This window comes from Scyliorhinus torazame, chromosome 1 (genome assembly GCF_047496885.1).
Source record: "Scyliorhinus torazame isolate Kashiwa2021f chromosome 1, sScyTor2.1, whole genome shotgun sequence".
Classification (NCBI taxonomy): Eukaryota; Metazoa; Chordata; class Chondrichthyes; order Carcharhiniformes; family Scyliorhinidae; genus Scyliorhinus; species Scyliorhinus torazame.
The window spans coordinates 314,990,471-315,009,321 of NC_092707.1; the positions used below are offsets into that span (position 1 = coordinate 314,990,471).

General features: G+C 46.7%; 1 protein-coding gene across 1 annotated transcript in view; it reads left to right on the forward strand.

The window, feature by feature from the left end:
• LOC140424319 (uncharacterized) overlaps nt 1–18,601 on the forward strand; it is a 135,319-nt gene extending 116,718 nt beyond the window's left edge. The window contains exons 7-9 of the mRNA XM_072507855.1: nt 5,876–5,922; nt 11,485–11,543; nt 17,584–18,601. Coding sequence (XP_072363956.1) covers nt 5,876–5,922; nt 11,485–11,543; nt 17,584–17,626 — 149 coding nt within the window. The 3' untranslated portion in view covers nt 17,627–18,601. The remainder of the gene's footprint in view (nt 1–5,875; nt 5,923–11,484; nt 11,544–17,583) is intronic.
• The last annotated feature ends 250 nt before the right edge of the window (nt 18,602–18,851 follow it).

Consider the following 18,851-nt stretch of genomic DNA (forward strand, 5'->3'; position numbering starts at 1 on the left):
CATCCTAACTCACTCTAACCCGTCATCCTAACTCACTTTAACCTTTCTTCCCATCACTGCCTCACCTACTCCGCATTCGCCGTCCAGTAGTAGTGAAACAGATTTGGTAACACCTAACCTGCTTTCTGCCTTTGTCTCTGTAGCAGAGCCCCCTTCACCCTAGGTACCTTCCCTACCCAAATAAGCTCCAAAATCGCTCCATCCAGTTTCTTGAAAAAGATCGTTGGAATGAAGATCGGTAGGGTTTGGAATACAAACAGGAACCTTGACAGAACATTAATTTTGATCATCTGGATCCTCCCCATCAATGACAGGTGTAATGTATCCCATCTCCTACCCTACTCCAGTTTTGTCAGGTTCCATACCCCTCTGGTACGTCCATAATTCTCTCCCCACTCTCCAAAGGGTCCGACGCGGCCAGCAGCAGGCCGTCTGTACAGCGACACCCTGTGGTCCCCACTCTCCTCACAATCCCCTGCTATTCTACTACCCCCCTCGGGCCTATCGCCAGTGCGAAATAGCAGTGGTGACGGTGGGCATCCCTGCCTGATTGCTCGGTGCAACCCAAAACTCCATGAACTCATCTCGTTTGTCCGTACACTCGCACCAATGCCACAAACTTTGGCCCATACCCAAACCTTCCCAAAATCTCATAGGTACCGCAACTCCACCCGTTCGAAAGCCTTCTCTGTGTCCATAGAGACCACTATCCCCAGAACCTGTCCCTTTGACGTCATGATCCTGTTTAATAACAGCCTAATGTTACTGGAAAGCTGCCTGCCCTTTACGAAACCCGTTTGGTCCTCTGCAACCATCCCCAGAACGCATCCTTCCATCCTCCCAGTCACAGCCAACGCTTTTACATCCGTGTTCATTAATGATATGGACCTGTATAACCCACACTCCAACGGGTCCTTCCCCTTCTTCGGGTTTAGCGTGATCAATGTCTGAGTCAGTGTCTCCGGCAGCTCCCCCGATCTCCAGCGCCTCGCTAAACATCCCCAGTAAATGTGGTGCCAGCTCTGTCGCAAACTCCTTATAGATCTCTGCCTTCCGTGACTTCATTCCTTTTATGCTCTCCATCACCTCTCTCAAGTGGTTCCTCTAGTGCCTGCCTCCTCTTCTCATCCAGCCTTGAAAATTCAAGCTCATCCAAAAGCCCCATGTTCCCTTCCTCACCACCCAGATCAGCCCTATATAACTTCTCGTAATGCTCTCTGAACCCCCAGTCTCCGACACTGCCACCTTTTTCCCTGTCCATACCTTCATAATTTTCCTAGACGTGGCCTGCCTCCGTAGCTAATGGGCTAGCATGCAGCTCGCCTTCTCTCCAGATTCATACTGCTGCCCCACTGCCTTCCCTGTCATCAGCCTGTTAAACTGCCCTTGTAACACCTCTCTCTCTCTGCCAACCCCTTCTTGGTGGGGGTATTCAAATATTTCCTGTCCACCTCGACTATCTCGTCCAACAACCGCCCATACTCCTCCCCCTCCTCCTATCTCGATGCGCCTTGGAGATAACCTCCCCCGAGCCATCACCTTCAACGCCTCCCAAAACGTGCTCGCCGATACTTCCCCATTTTGATTCACTCCACGTAGTCTCTGATCACCGATCGCACGTCTCACAGAATCCTTTGTCTGGCAAAAGCTCCGAATCCAACCTCCATCCTGGCCTCTGCTCCTGCCTCGAGCTAAGTCTGACCTCCAGCCAGTGCGGTGCATGGTCTGAGATCATACTCCGTCCCCACCAACACCGTGCGGCTCACAACAAAAACGCCAATTCTGCAGTATACCTTGTGAGAAGGAGTAGTCCCTCCCCCTTGTTCCTAAACCTCCATGGATCCACCATTCCCATCCTTTCCATAATCTCTCCCAGCTCCTTCGTCATCTTCAATCTTCCCATTGACTCGGGGCTCGACCTAGCACCCAATCAAAATCCCCCCCCCCCCCAATAATCAACTGATGCATGTCCAGGTCCGGAATCGTTCCCAGCAACCTCTTCACAAATCCACGTCGTCCCAATCGGCACATGAACATTCACTAGCACCGCCAGCGTCCCCGCCAACACCCCGCTCACTTTCCTCCCACCCGGGTCCCACATTTCCTTGGCCCTCACCGTCTTTGCTCAGCAGGATGGCCACCTCCCGCAGCTTTGGAAAAAAATTTTTTTTTTTAGAGAATCCAATTATTTTTTTCCCCAATTAAGGGGCAATTTAGTGTGGCCAATCCACCTACCCTGCACATCTTTGGGTTGTGGGGGTGAGACCACGCAGACGCTGGGAGAATGTGCAAACTCCACACGGGCAGTGTCCCAGACTGGGATCGAACTTGGCGCCGTGAGGCAGCAGGGCTAACCCACTGTGCTGCCCTCCGAGTGAAATACCTGACGCATCGATTCCTTTCTCAACCTAACCTGATCCTTCATCCAGAGATGCGTCTCCTGCAGAAAGACGACCCCCCCCCCCCCCCACCTTCAGGCTCCCCAAGTGCGCGAAGACCCGAGATCTCTTCACCAACCCATTCAGTCCCCGTACATTCCATGTAACGAACCGTACTGGAGGCTTCCGCATCCATTCGCCTCCACTGTACGCCATCCCCCCCCCCTTCCAATTCTACCTCCTTCTGATTTCACCCCGAACCAGGCCCATCCAAGATATCTCCCTTCTCCACCCATGAACCCGCTCATTCTCCAGCACTGCCACGTCACAGCCCCACTGCCACTTGACCAACCCCCGCAGCCATTTCCCCCACATCCGTTCACCAACACCACCTGCCAGCGTGGCAGCTCCTGCCCGAAGGCTCCTCCTATCTACCCATCCCTCCATCACACAAACCAAGACCGATCCAAATCCACAGGTCACCCCCTCCAAAAAGAAAGGCCACAAGCTGTTGTTGGGGGGGGGGGGGAGAATGCAGCTGCCTTCGTACAAACATGTTGCCCCTTAGCAAACAATCGCAACAGCAAAATCAGCCCACCCGAGAAAAGGGTTCCCAGCTCCCACAATACCTGCCACTTCCAATCTCTTGTTGCCCAGCTCCTCCCATCAGCATTCAGATCTCCCCCAGTTATGGTCTCTAATGAAGTCATTCGCCTCCTCGGGTTTCAAAAGTCATACACCTGGCCTTCGCCGGGTACAGTACTCCAAACCGGATCTGCCTTTGGTACAGAACCGCTTTGGCTTTTTTGCCAGCTCCGCCCCAATGTCCTGATAGATTCAGACCTGGTTCCCCTCCCATTCGCAGCTCCACTTCTCCCTGGCCCACTGCAGGACCTGGAGTCTCACAATGACTGCCCACGGCGGCTCCCCCGCTCTCGGCTTCTGCTTTAAGGACCTGTGCGCCCTATCCACCTCCGGGGCCTTGTCCAGCCCCCCCCTCTGCCACCAGCCACGCCAGCATCCTTGAGCCATATCTCGTGGGAGTTGTGCCTTCCACACCCTCTAGCAAGCCAACTATCTGCAGATTCTGCCTTCTGAATCTGTTCTCTGGCTCCTCTACCCTAGTGACTTGCAAAGGTCCCCCAGGAGTCCCACCTTGGCCTCCGCGTCACCACACAATCGCTGTGTTCAGCCATCAGCTTCTCTCCTGGGTCTGTGACTCCTGTGCCTCCAGGTACTTCTCAACTTTGTCCATCAATCCTTTCAGGGGTGCTACAGCTCCCTCGATGGCCTTCGACCGATCTTCATGCATCTCCTGTCACTGCTGCTGTAACCCCCCTCTAATAAACGACATCAGCTGCTCTGTCTGCCATTTTCCAACTTGCCACAACCCTTCCCTCTACGCCATCTTCCCAATTGCTACTGCGCCACAGGTCTCCTCCAGTTCCTTGGCCAGGTCTTTAACCTTCTGCCAGGTCTGATAACCAGCAGACATGCCATTCTCCGGGAACTTCTCCACACCAGCTACACTTTTTCCTGGCAAAATTACCGAGTTTCTTCAGGTAAAAACCTCAAACCAACGTTTTTGAGCGGAGCTGCCCTGTGTGCGACCACTCATTCCGTGGCCGCCACCGGAAGTCCGCCATACTCTTTGGCTCAGCCCCCGGCCTGCGTCACGCGACCCACAGGACCTGCCCTCTGGTGTCCATTGTCATCAATCCCTTCCTAACTGCGCTACACCAACACCCTCACAAAAAACAACTCTCTTTTGCCGCCCCCCCCCCCCCACACACACACACACACACACACACACACACACACACGCCTTCCTCCTGGCTACCCCCCCACCACTCCCGTTAACTAGCCCGCGCAGCTAGCATGGTGGCACCCAGCCAGCCTACCTCCCTCCTTTCACTCTTCTTCCCCACTCCAACAGACCCAACCATCTATCCCTGAAGAGTAACAAAAGACACACTCACCATCATTGCTCCCTCACCAAAACCTGCCCCCGATAACCCACCACCAAATACTTTAAAGCCAACCCAAAAATTAATCAAGTTTAATGTTCTTGCACTCCTCCCAGTTCTTGTCCCTCATAAATTCCACTGCCTTCTCTGGTTGTCTAAATACCACTCGCTTCTGGAATGTCACCCACAGGTGGGCTGGGTACATTATCCCAAACCTTGCCCCCTTTTTAAAGAGGGCAGCCTTAATCCGGTTAAACCCGGCCCTCTTTGTCAGCTCCCCACCTAAGTCCTGGTACACCCGCAGCTCATTCCCGTCCCAGGTACATTTCCTGGTCTGCTTCGCCCATCGAAGGATCTTCTCCTTGTCCGGAAAGCCGTGCAACCGCACCACCATTGCCCTTGGCTCGCCTGCCTGCAGCCGTCTCCTGTACGCCCGGTCCACCTCCAGGGGCCATTAAAAGGCCCCCTCCCTGTCAGGTTCTCCAACATCTTTGCTACATACAGCGGCCTACATACCTTCAATGTCTTCAGGCATCCCGACGATCCTTAGGATTTGCCCTCTGGAGCGATTCTCCAAATCATCCACCTTCTCCCTCAGCTTTTTCTTGCTCTTCCGCATCACTCCAATCTCAGCCACCAACAAGGCCAACTGCCCCCTGTGCTCCCCCACTGCCTCCTCTACTTTCTGGATTGCCCAGCCCTGGGACTCCAGCCTCTGCTCCACTCACTCGATCCAAGTCCTCATTGGTTCCACCACCTTGGCTCAGTCTTCCAGGGCCTCTTTCCTCTGCTGCCGAAATAGAAACTCCACCAAATGCTCCATCAGCCACTAAGCAGGTCGCGCAGCCCCCTTGCCCTCTGCCATCTTTTCCCTGTGGCGCACCATGAAAACTTAGCACTTTCTTTTTTGTGCTGCCCCTTGTCTGCAGATCCATACACCAGCCACTCCAGAGGAGTATTACCATCTCCACGCACTCCTGTGCCTTTTGCCCTCAAATACCCTGCCTTTCGGGTAGGGAAAAGACCGAAAACATCTGCCTTGAGCAGGAACCACCAAATGTGTGACTACTCACTCCATTGCCGCCACCGGAAGGCTCAAATGGCACTTACGACATGTCTCCCTTTTTCCTCAACCAAGGTTCCCCCACTTGTGATTGACGTGGCACTCAATTGGGTTTGATCCATTACCCACTCCTCTGCCCTCACCTCTTCCCCTCCTTCCCAGAACCATGATAAGAGTCCCCCTTGTCTTCACCCCAACTAGTTTTTTTGGTGTCTGCAATTGGCTTAAATCTTCAGCATAGTGTTATGGGCAAGTGAAAGCCAATGAGGCTGGCTCCCTTTTTTTCGCCATGTTTCGACTGACATAATGTGGTGTGTGCGCATGGAGGTGATTGCTCTCGAAGGGTGAGAAATATTTTCTATAATCAATATTTATTTTAGCACAAATGGCTGTTTTATTTTTACTGTCTTCAACTTTTTTTGAATGATGTACCTCATACTAAAGGATTTTTAAAATTTCTCCTTTAGCTCTGGTAGCAGTTTTCAGCATTCCTGTTGTTTATGAAAGACACCAGGTAAGTGTCAAATTCAATTATATTTTAGTATCTCTCTTTTTTCCCCCCCCCATAACATCGATATCCTGGCACTTAGTAGCATTCAGATAAGTTTAGTTGGGGAGACACAATTGGTGAGGTTAGCAGGCCCTTGATTCGAGGCTGACACATAATCAAGTTTCTGAATTTCTATCTGAGCATGCCGATTTCTCCACACGCAGATATTTGGGCACATAGAGCAGGGTCCCCCTCGAGGTAGTGAGATCTGCAGTACAAGGTTTGCTTTCTTATCTTTGCTTCTTTGCCACTGCTCTGACTTGTCCATTAAGCTGCATCATGTGTCAAGTTGTCACCATTCAGAGCTATTGTTCGCAAATTCCTCTGTCATTGATGTAAATGCTACCATGCTTCAGGGAGAGCTTCAGAGTGTCTTTGAACCATTTTCTTCTCCCGGAATGGGGGCTATTCTGAGAGTTCGGAAAATAAGACCTAGTGGGAGAGATGATTTTCGGCCAACTGGTTGGAGTATCCAGTCCATCAAAGTTGATTTTACAGGATTTTTGCTTCATTACTGTGAGGCTGATTTCAAGAACACACTGGTTTGTTCGATCAACCCATTGAAGTGGGGGAGGGTGTGGTGGGAGCATTACTGATGGAATTTCCCTAGAGTCCTTGTCATAGAATCCCTATAGTGCAGAGGGAGGCCATTCGGCCCATCAAGTCTGCACAATCCCTCCAAAAGAGCACCCTACCCATGCCCCCCCCTCCCCCACACACACACACTTTATGTCTGTAACCCAATAACCCCACCTAACGCTTTGGGCACTAAGGGGCAATTTAGCGTGTCCAGTCCACCTAACCGGCACACCTTTGGACTGTGGGAGGAAACCGGAGCACCCGGAGGAAACTAACACAGACATGGGGAGAAAGTGCAAACACCATACAGTCAGTCACCCAAGCTTTGACAAAGGGTCACCTGGACTCAAAACATTAGCTCTTTTCTCTCCCTACAGATGCTGCCAGACCTGCTAAGATTTTCCAGCATTTTCTTTTTGGTTTCAATCACCCAAGGCTGGAATTGAATCTGGGTCCTGGCGCTGTGAGACAGCAGTGCTAACCACTGTGCTGCTCTTGTATCTCACCGATGTACATTGCAGGTTTCACTGCAGTGCAGGAGTGTGATAACTCTGTACACAAGGACTTCTGTTTTGCATTTGTTGTCAAACACTCGCTTGTCCTAGTTTGTCGAAGGCTCAGCTCACGCAGCTGCTCTGTGTTAGATCTCATCAGTGGTTGCCTTTTGAATGAGGCTGTAGTGGTTGTCAAGGTAATTCCAGAGAATATGTTGGGAGTGAACTAGGAACAGATTATATATGTTTCGGCCTAAAATAGGTTCCATACATTCTAATTTAAGAACTCTGGTTTTGCACTGTCACAATTGTTGTCACCAAATTGGCCTTGCTGCTTTCAGGCATCCGTGATGGCTCGCTCAAATCAATGATGGATAAATGGAAGGTGCCTATTTTAGGACCCTTTTGTGAAGTGCATGATAAACTAGATGGAGTATGGACTGTGCATGTTCCGATTAGTTTCCTACATCTACAATAGACTAAGCAATCTGGCCTGTGTCCCTTGATTATGGAAGGAGTTCCTTATTAGGATTTTAGGATCTGATCATGGCTCAGTGACCAGTTATAGAAGATGAGTTTGTGTCTTGGCCATTGCCTCTCCAATGTCCCCTATCCTCCCACTACCCTCAATTGCCTCAAACTGATGTGATCCATCATCTCGCTGCTGACTGTTAATGATCAGGCTAGGGACTAATAACAGTTAAAAATAAATCCAGATACCATTTTAACCAAGAGAACTATGCTGCAGAATTTCACTTTATTGTATATCAAACAAGCACTATTAATTTATTTCTAGTTATAAACCATATTAATGTCATGCACTCGGGTTTACTTCTTTCTTCCCCAAGAATTCTCTTCTAAGGCACATCAATCGTAAAGTTATTTACTTCCATAGGGATTACCCATAAATATATTCCAGTCCTCTGGAGAATTCTCCTTCACTCCAGTTATTCCCAGAGGTAATTTCCCACCTCTTCATTGCCGATGTGCCAATTACTTGTCCTGGTTACTTTTCTGTACTTCCAAGCTACATGCTTCTATATGAGGGCCATTGTAGATCCTCCCATTAATTTCAAACTAGGCGATCTTCCAGATTCTGTTCCTTCAATCCCTGAAAACACTTCAATCTCTGAGATTAAGCTTCATGCCCTTTCCAGACAAGTGAAGAAGTTGGATTTTTACTCTGCTTTGATTATCTCTCTCAGCAAACACCAAAATAAATTGAACCCTCCAAAGCTTAACTCCTCTTCATGATGCTGTAGCGTACTCTGGACTGTCCTCTAACCAGCCGTTAAGTTAGCCTTCATTTATGATTTCTTTTTTAAATCAGAATTTAGTGAAAGCTTTTAAACTAATGTAATTGTACATCCCAAAGCAAAAGCATCTCTCTGGACTGCATTTTTTTGCAAGCATTGCAGAAATCATGTCGTCTTCAGCTTGTTAGCTAAATAAGCCCACTTTTGTAGTTCCATCTTTTCTGACTTAATCAAATAAATATGGGTCACCTTTTGAACTGCTATTTCTTGGGATTTTCTGGGGCTCTCTAAAACCCAGCATTTTAACTTCCTTGCCTTTCTTGCTATTTACCTTAAGGCTACATGGACCCAACCTTTTAACCGTAATAAGCTTCAAGCTTGCTTTAATTGCATTCATTCCATTTTCACCAGTTAAACTCTAATTCCTAACACTAAAAATTATATTCTAAAACACATGAACTGTGAACTAGAAAATTGCAACGCTTTGAGCAGAAGTAGTGGGGAAAGTGAATATTGTATATTATCCAGAGCATAGGTCTTTAACAAATACACTGTTCATTTAATCAGGCCTCAATGGCTAATTGATGTCTTATCTGAAAATCTGACCAGAGTCATGTTCTATCTTTGCACACTGATTACATTAAATTGAAATTGAAAATATTTTAAGGGTGAGCATCTTTGTCTATAAACGAAAGAGTACCCTGGAACTCAGTTGTGTTCTGTTGCTAGTGGATTGGTCAATTTTATATCTCATGAAAGTTGCTGTCTGCAAGAAACAGCTAGTCCTCTGTATATAATTACTAGTTGTTGCTAGTATCAATGACTTTAGTAAAATATTCCAAGGCATTTCACAAGTGTAATTAAGCAAAATTTGACATTGGGCCATATGAACAACTATTAGTGCTGATAACCAAAAGCTTGGTCAAAGTGGTAGGCTAGGTTTCTAAGAAGTACCTTTAAAGGAGGGAAGACGGGAGGAGATGGTTAGAAGGGGAATTCCAGAGTTTAGAGCTTTGACCAGCTGAAAGCACAACTGCCAATAGTGGAGCAACTAAAATAAAGGGGATGCTTAAGACGCCAGAATCACAGAATTGTTACAGCACAGAAAGAGGCTGTTCAGTCTGTCATGTCTGTGCCAGCTCTCCCCATGGCCCTGCACATTCTTCGTTTTTGGTTCTTGAATGCCTCAATTGAAGCTGCCTCTACCAGTCTTGGGCAGTGTGATCTAGATCCTAATCACTTGTTGTGTGAAAAAAGCTTTGCCTCATGTTGTCACTATTTTCGCCAATGCCTTAAATCTGTGCCCTTCTGTTTTCAATTCTTCCAATAGTGGGATCAGTTTTTCCCTATCTACTCTGTCCAGACCCTTGATAATTTTGAACAAATTTCCTCTTCACTTTCAGCACTGCTGCCTCATGGCAAGGGTTTGATCCGGGCCGCGGGTCACTGTCCGTGTGGAGTTTGCACATTCTCCACGTGTCTGTGTAGGTCTCACCCCCACAACCCAGCGATGTGCGGGGAGGTGGATTGGCCATGCTAAATTACCCCTTAATTGGAATAAAATTATTGGGTACTCTAAAATTTAAAAAGAAAACGCTTTTAAAAACAAAAACTTTCTCCATGGAAAACACTCCCAACTTCCCCAATCTATCTGCATAACTGAAAATTGTCATCCCTGGAACCATCTTTCCTGCATTCTCTAATGCCTTCACATCTTTCCGAAAGTGTGGTGCCCAGAACTGCATGCTCTATTGCAGTTGAAGTCGACCAATTGCTTTATGCAGGCTTATCACATCCTGCTTTTAAACTCTCTGCCCCTATTAATAAAGCCTAATGTGCTGTATCTTTTATAAACCCCTCCCTCAACTGCTACCTTTAATGATTTATGCAGATATATACCCAGAACCCTCTGCTCCAGCATATTTTTTATTTTGTATTGTCTTGTGTTCTTCGTACTTCACACTTCACCACCTTAATTTCATCTGCCATTTTTCTGCCCATTCCACCAACATGTCCATGTCCTTTTGAAGTTCTACACTATTCTCCTTAAAGTTGATACCTCCAAGTTTCATGTCACCTGCAAATTTGAAATTGTGCCGTCTAGGTCTAGGACAGTAATGTATATCAAGAGAAACATGGATCTAACACTGACCCCAGGGAACCAAGTATAAACCTTCCCAAGTCCAAAAAATATGCATTAACCTCTGTTTCCTGCCACTTAATCAATCCCGTACCTATTTGCTATTGTCCCTTTTTATTCCCTCGAATTTTGCCCATAAGTCTATTGTGCAGGACTTTTATCAAATGCCTTCTGGACGTCCATGTACACCATATTGTCTCGATTATCCTCATCAACCTTCTGTTTTACGTCATCAAAAAAACTCCCCAAATTGAATAAACAATAGTTGTCATTTTTTTTGAAAGAAAGTCCCTGCCAGATTTCCTTAATCTGTGTTTGTTCAAATGACTGTTAATTTTGTCCCACATTTAAGTTTTTTGAAGCTTTCACCCTGCTGAGGTTGAAAGTGATGGTCCTGTAGTTGCTGGCCTCATCTTTACACACTTTCTGGAACAAAACTGACATTTGCAATTCTCCAGCCCTCTGGCGTCACTCCCAATTTCCACTCTGATTTCTCTCCGTGTTTTCTCTCGGTGTACTTGGGTGTATTCTTGCCACCTCCACACCAACAAAGGTAATATTGCATTGCTTTTATGATTTTGTGTTGAATTAATTGAGTTATTTATGTACTTAAAAAAAAAAAAAAAAAAAAAATTTAAAAATAAAAAAAAATCTACTCTGCAAGCTAAATGGTTCTTGAGAACTTTTCCCCTATATTTCTAGCATACCCCTGGTCCCTAACGCTATTAATCCATACTTCAATTGATAATGAGCTGCTTAGTCTTGAGCTGAAAATTTTCGCTGGCCCATCGAGGTGTTCAAAATCAACGGAGGTGATCCTTGAATTCTAAAAGATAACTGGATTTGCTGAGGATGCTGCTTTGCTTTTGAGCCGTTTTATAATTCCGTTTTATAATTTATAATTGTTAAGAGAGGTCTATTCATGATGAAGAAAATATTGCTGGTCATACAGGAAAGCCAAGATCAGCTGGAGCCATTTTAGTCTTGCTGTGAAGCATCTATGAAGTGATATTAAGTACATGAATGCACATTTACCTGTGTTTAATTTTCTTTTTAGGCTCAAATTGATCATTACATAGGGATAGTAAGTAAGCAGATTCGAGATGTCACTGCTAAGTAAGTACACAAATTTGGAACACCCGTTTACATGGCAACCATAAGAGTGTAATTTTCCATTGCCGGCAGAGGTTGCTCTTCAATGTCTATTTAACACTAATGTAACTGCTTAACTGTTAAACTTCTTGGATTTAACTGACATTCCTTCAGGAAATGCATATTTGTAGAGCTCCAGTGCAGTATTGATCTTGCACCTGAGAACATTCTTCTAAAATGACTGCTAAAGTACACAAATTTGGTATATTCCTGAGGGAGATTATTAAATTCCACGTAACACCGCTTACATCTGTCTTCCACTTCTGAGAAGAACCTGTTCATGTGTGTCCTGGTCATGTGTGCCATGTGCACCACCTTCAGCTGCGCCAGGCCCGGCCTTGCGCACAAGGAGGTGGAGTTCACCCTGTGTAGTATTTTGCTCCAGATTCCTCCCCCTATCTTACATAGAACATACAGTGCAGAACGAGGCCATTCAGCCTATCGAGTCTGCACTGACCCACTTAGCCCTCACTTCCACCCTGTCCCCGTAACCCAATAACCCCTCCTAAGCTTTTTGGTCACTGAGAGCAATTTATCATGGCCGATCCACCTTGCGGCACCGCGGACATCGCCAACAGCTCTCAGCGTTAAAGCACCCGCCATACTAGACAGCAAAACAACAGCGACAGGCAAAATATCCAAGGGCCCAGCAATTGGTATCGATCTAGGGACAACCTACTCCTGTGTAGGTGTCTTCCAGCATGGAAAAGTTGAAATCACTGCCAATGACCAAGGCAACCCAACCACTCCAAGCTATGTTGCCTTCACCGATACAGAAAGGCTCATTGGTGATGCAGCCAAGAACCAGGTGGCAATGAACCCAACCAATACTGTCTGATGCCAAACGCCTTATTGGCCGCAGGTTTGAAGACTGTCGTTCAGTCTGACATGACGCACTGGCCATTCTGTGTCATCAATGACAGTGCCCGCCCCAAGGTTGAAGTTGAGTACAAAGCTGAAAATAAATCCTTTTATCCAGAAGAAGTGTCATCTACGGTGTTGACTAAAATGAAGAAGATTGCTGATGCCTATCTTGATCCCTCCCACTTCTCTCTTGTTTTGCCAGTGGGACCCTTACAACCTCTAGCAATTGTCCATATATGTCCACGCACTTGCCCTCCCCTAATTTGTCCTGTGCTAGTAGTCTGCAGAGTAGAAACATAGAAAATAGAAGCGTGATGAGGCCATTCGGCTCTTCGAGTTGCTTGCCATTCATTATGATCTTGACTGATCATCCAGTTCAATACCCTGATCCTGTATTTGAAGATATTGGAGCTCGTTCCCTTTCAGGAATTCAAGCTTTTCCGCTAGTTCTCTCAGGGTTGCTACTCTACCATCTACATATAGATCTCTGACCCTCAGCACCCTTCCTTTTCCAGGTTTTGTACATGGTGCCCCTTTTGGCCAGGATGAACCGATAGTTTTTACAAATGGGGGTAGCGACGGACATACCTTTTGAGTTTGAAGCGGTGTCTGAGCTGGTTCCAGGTTCTTAGTTTGGCAACAACCACCAAGCTCGTTGAGTACTTGGCTGGGGAAAATGGGAGCAGGGTGGTGACCAGTGCCAGCAGGGAGGTTGTGATATAGGAGGTATTTTCCTTCTGTACCCTTTCTATATTTGCTGCCCAGTGGTAGAAAAGTAGGGTCAGAAGTGTCAAGCCCCCCCCCCCGCCCACACTGCCCTCTCTGTAGGACGGATTGACCATAAGACATATGAAAATGAAATGAATGAAAATTGTTTATTGTCACAAGTAGGCTTCAAGGAAGTTACTGTGAAAAGCCCCTAGTCGCCACATTCTGGCGCCTGTTCGGGGAGGCTGGTACGGGCTGGTATGAGCAGAATTAGGCCACTCAGCCCATCGAGTCTGCTGCGCTATTCAATCATGGCTGATATTTTTCTCACCCCCATTCTCCTGCCTTTTCCCCATAACCCCTGATCCCTTATTAATCAAGAACCTAGCTATCTCTGTCTTAAAGACACTCAAGTGATTTGGCCTCCCCAGCCTTCTGCGGCAAAGAGTTCCACAGATTCACCACCCTCTGACTGAAGAATTCCTCCTCATCCTGGGGTTTTATTCTGCCCACACAAAAGCAGAGATTAGTTTGTTCATCTGAAGGATTTGGAGATGAAGATTAGGAGTGGTCTAAATATGAAGAGGAACCTTGGCAGTACGTTCATTTTTATTGTCTGCGCTCTCCCCGCTAGGGAGAGTGGGGGTGAGTCCCACCTCTGCTGGCCTCTCTTCACCTCCATCAGGTTTGACAGGTTCCACTTGCGCAGCCGGGTTCAGTTGTGGGCTATCTGGATCCCCAGGTATCTGAACTTGGTTTGGGAAGTTTGAACGGTAGTGTTTCCAGCTGTTTAACCCCCTGTAGGTTCACTGGGAAGGTATTGCTCTCAGCTTGGGTATATATCCCGAGAAGGCACCAAACTCCCTCTAGTCTCTTTATCTTGCCTATGCTGGCTAGGGGGTTTTTGAGACTTAAAGGAGCAGGTCATCCGTATGGAGAAAGACTCTGTTCCTTGTCTCTCCTCTGAATGCCTCTTCACCCCTCTGCTGATTTGAGCACAATAGCCAGCAGCTCAATAGCTAGGGCAAACAGCAGCGGGGGCAACGGGCATCCCTGCCTCGTGCCTCTTTGCAACCGGAAATAGCCAGAGCTGGTGGCATTCATCCGTACGCTCGCTATGGGAGTGCAGCACAGCAATTTCACCCATTGGGTGAACACTGGCCCAAACCACTCCAGTACCTCAATGAAGTATTTCTACTCCACCCAATTGAAGGTGTTCTCTGTGCCCAGGGAGAAGATCACTTCTGATGTCTCTTCCCTGGGTGGGGTCATGACCCCGTTCAGCAGGCGTTTGGTCGCCGTTAGCTGTCCTTGACAAACCCAGTCTGATCTTCCGCGATTACTTCTGGCAAGCAACTCTCTAGTCGTCTTGCCAGAGCTTTCGCCAGGACTTTAGTGTCAAGGAGTGAGATGGGTCTGTATGACCTACACTCTGTCGGGTCTTATTCTTTCTTTGGGTTGATCCCAGTGCGAGCGTGACCTGGACAGCGAGTCATTGAATACCTCCAGCAGGTGCAGGGCCAGTGCTGCCACGAACTTTAGACGTCCACCAGGAAGCTGTCCGGTCCTTGTGTTTTCCCTGCCTGCATGGAATTGATGGATTACATGACCACCTCCAGATCTAGCGATGCTTCCAGTCCATCTCTTCCTCCCCACAGCTAGGAATCCAGCCCCTCCAGGAACTGGAGTTACATCACCAACTCCCCTTCCAGGGCTAGGAGGTGTTCAGTCCCTGGTAGAAGGCCGCAAAGGCTCCGTTAATCTCCATGACCATCTGTCCCTGCTCATCCCAGTGCAATCTCTTGTGTGGCTGCCTGTTTTCACAGCTGGTATGACAGTAGGCAGCTGGCCTTTTCACATGTTCTTAAAAGGTTCCCCGTGAATGGCAGAGGTGGCTCACTGCTTTCCCAGTGGAGAGGAGGTGAATTCCATTTGTAGTGTTTTCCTCTCCACTAACAGCTCCATTGTTGGGGCTGTGGAGTACTGCCGATCCATCTCCTGTACAAAGTCAATCAGCTGCTGTTTGGCCACAATTTCCCTCTGCCTGAGCCCTATATGCTATTATTTCTCCCCTGATTACTGCCTTCAGTGCCTCCCAGAATGTGGAGGGTGAGACCTCTCCACTCTGGTTACAGCTTACATACCCATCGATGACTAGTGTGGGGCTGTGTCCAACCTCCATGGTGGGCACTGGGTCTGGTCTCTCTCCAACCTAACAACCACATAGTGTGGTGTGTGGTCTGAGATTACTATTACTACTACCCCTGGAAGTTCTGACTTTCTTGCCACAAAGAAATCTATCTGGGAGCAGTAAGAAAGGGAACTTCTTCTCTCTGGTTACACCTCCACGGATCCAACCCCTGCCCCCACCCCAAATGTGTCCCATGAAGATGATCAATTCTTTCCCCATTCCTGAATTAGCTGAGATCTGAGGCTGGACCTATCTGGCTTTGGGTCCAATACACAGTTAAAGTCCCCCCTCTCCTACCCTTCCCCCCCCCCCCCCCCCAAACGGCCCCACGCACACACATTTACTACTACCACCCATGTCGGGCCTCACTAATCATTACATATCACGCCTGATGGGCCTGTCCTACCCAGCTTTTCCTTATCCTCAGTTGGTCCTTCGCTCTAAGGTGCATCTAGAGGAGTATAACATCAAATCTCTGGCTTTTTAGATGGACCCCTTGGACCTTTTCACTGGGTTGTTGAGTCCTTCCTTTCTCGTTCCAGGTGACTACCCTGACCTGGCTGGAGGCGGTTTATGTCTCTGTGTCTCTTTTTTTCTCTTTCCCCCCCCCCCGCCCCCCCCCAAATGTTTTGTCTTGTGGACATGTCCCTGCATGTCCGGCATAGGGTCACAGGGGTGGAAACATCCCAGCTGATATGGGGGAGTGAGGCTCAAAAATATGACCGGACAAGATGCCAGGGCCAACACAAAATCAAACCAGAGAGAGAGAGGCAGACATAGAAAAACTCTTGAGAGCAAACGTTCCCATATACGGTGTACGTGGGAACAGCTCCACCACTGTTTTTATAGAGGTCCATGGTTTTGTGCTTTCCCAATTAGTTCTTCTCAAAGCTGTTCTGCACAAAACCATTTGCTTTTTCTGACATCTTGAAAAAGTGGTCCCTCTCTTTATATGTGACCCAAAGTCTTGCTGGATAAAGCATGCCGAAACGCACCTTCATAGAATTCACAGTGCAGAAGGAAACCATTTGGCCCATCGAGTCTTCACCAGCCCTTGGAAAGGGCACCATACTTAAGCCTATGCCTCCACCCTATCCCTGTAACCCAATAAACCCACCTAACATTTTGGACACTAAGGGGTAACTTAGCATGGCCAATCCACCTAACCTGCACATCTTTGGGAGTGTGGGAGGAAACCGGAGCACTCAGAGGAAACCCACGCAGACGCAGGAAGAAAGTGCAAAATCCATACAGCAGTCACCCGAGGTCGGAATTGAACCCGGGACCCTGGAGCTGTGAGGCAGCAGTGCTAACCACAGCCGGCCCAGTTGTTCAAATTGCCTTGACAGTCTTTATATGTACTCATTTTGTTCGTGTCCAAGGTTTGGTGTTCAGTTTCAGTAAGGGAACTGCACTTTTGATTTTTCTATTTATTAACTTTATAGGGCGGTACAGCAGCACAGTGGTTAGCACTGTTGCTTCACTGTACCAGGGATCTGGGTTCAATTTCCGGCTTGGGTCACCGTCTGTGCGGAGTCTGCACCTTCTTCCGTGTCTGCGTGGGTTTCCTCCGGGTGCTCCGGTTTCCTCCCACAAGTCCCAAAAGGCATGCTTGTTAGGTGAATTGGACATTCTGAATTCTCCCTCTGTGAAACCGAACAGGCGCCGGAGTGTGGCGACAAGGGGATTTTCACAATAACGTCATTGCAGTGTGAATGTAAGCCTACTTGTGACACTAATAAAGATTATTATTATTCTAAAACCATGTTATTATATATCTAATGTGTATCTATGGTGCTTAGCCCTTTCTAAACTTAAAATTTTTTTTTTTTTAAGAGTACCAATTCATTTTTCCAATTAAGGGGCAATTTAGTGTGTTCAATCCACCTACCCTGCACATCTTTGTTGTGGTGGGCGAAACCCACGCAAACACTGGGAAAATGTGTAAACTCCACACGGACAGTGACCCAGAGCCAGGATCGAACCTGGGACCTCGGTGCCATGAGACTGCAGTGCTAGCCACTGTGCTGCCCCCTTTCTCAACTTTTAACTGTGCCATAAAATGTTTTTTCCACTGCTACACTGTAGTTACTACCTGCTCATATATGTCTGGGTTTTAAGGTTGTGAAACCATAAGGATCAATGTAATGGTGCAGGCTGGTATAAATGTAAAGCAATTTGATCTTTGAAGTAAATGAAATAATTGTGAAGTGCATATCAATTTTTTAATTCTCATTTTAGGATTCAAACTAAAGTTCCTGGACTGAAGAGGAAAACTGAGTAAAGGAGCTCGTCCTGTGCTTGCTTCATGGCATGTTATCTTCTGGGCTGTCACTTGGATTGCCACAGGGAGGGTTGGGGAAGAACAAAATAGCCTTGGAACTGCAGTGTAATTTGCAAATATTTTCCATTTTGGTAGTAACAGAAACAGTGTTTAACTGTAGTCTATTTCATGATCTATTATATCACACACTAACATGTAAGAAGTTTGAATTCAGTTTATTTATCTCATTTGGTACAGAGAACGCTGGTTTGTATTAAAGATTTGAGAAGCTGTACATTGCACGTGTCGGGGTAGTGTCTTACTATGTGAAAACAAATCATGGTGCAGTTGGAGCTTTTGGTATTCTCTGCCCCCCCCCAGTTTGCACACTGTTTGTAGGATCTATGCTGTGAGGTTGGTGACAATTTCTAACCCCATGTGATCAAAATATTTGCTGTACTATTGTAGTGAAATTTGAGGTCTTGCTTTTCTGACTAAAACCTTTTGCTGTATTAAGATTTTACGGTTTTAACAATTACCCTGTTAGTGTTTCACTAAGCTAGGGAGTTGACCTGAGCAGCTCCACAGTGCTTGACATTTCAGAGTTAACTGAATTTTAAAGATGGATCCGCAGCACTGAATCATACAGTAAGATATATATTGCATAAAATAAAATCTCAGCATAAATGTACAACTCATCAAACTTTCATCTGTTTAGCAAGAAATGTATGAACACATAGCAAAATTTTAACTGTACTTCTGATTATTTGTGGACTGTATCTAATGCTATGAATAAATGTAACTTGGAAATTTCAAGCATTGTTTGATGCACAAATGTGAGAATGAACATTGCATTGTAAATGAATTGGGCTCAGGCCTTGGTCTGGGGAATGCATTGTGAAATAAAAATGCGAATGAATAAAGCTTACAGAAAAAAAATATGGACTTTGTGTGAAGCATTAAAGTTTACAGCTCTGAAGGCAATCTGGCTAATGATATCTGCTGGCTCTTTACTATAGTGAGTCTTTGGAGGTTGCCTCCTCAAAAGTCAGTGGAAGCACAGTCTTTGAATATTTTTAAGGCAGAGATAAATAGATTTTTGATTAACAAGGGGTGAAAGGTTATTGAGGATAGACAGGAATGTGGAATTTAGGTTACAATCAGATCAGCCATGATCTTATTGAAAGTGAGCAGCTCAAAAGGGTCAAGTGGCTCAGTCCTGGTCCTAATTTGTATGGTTGTTCTT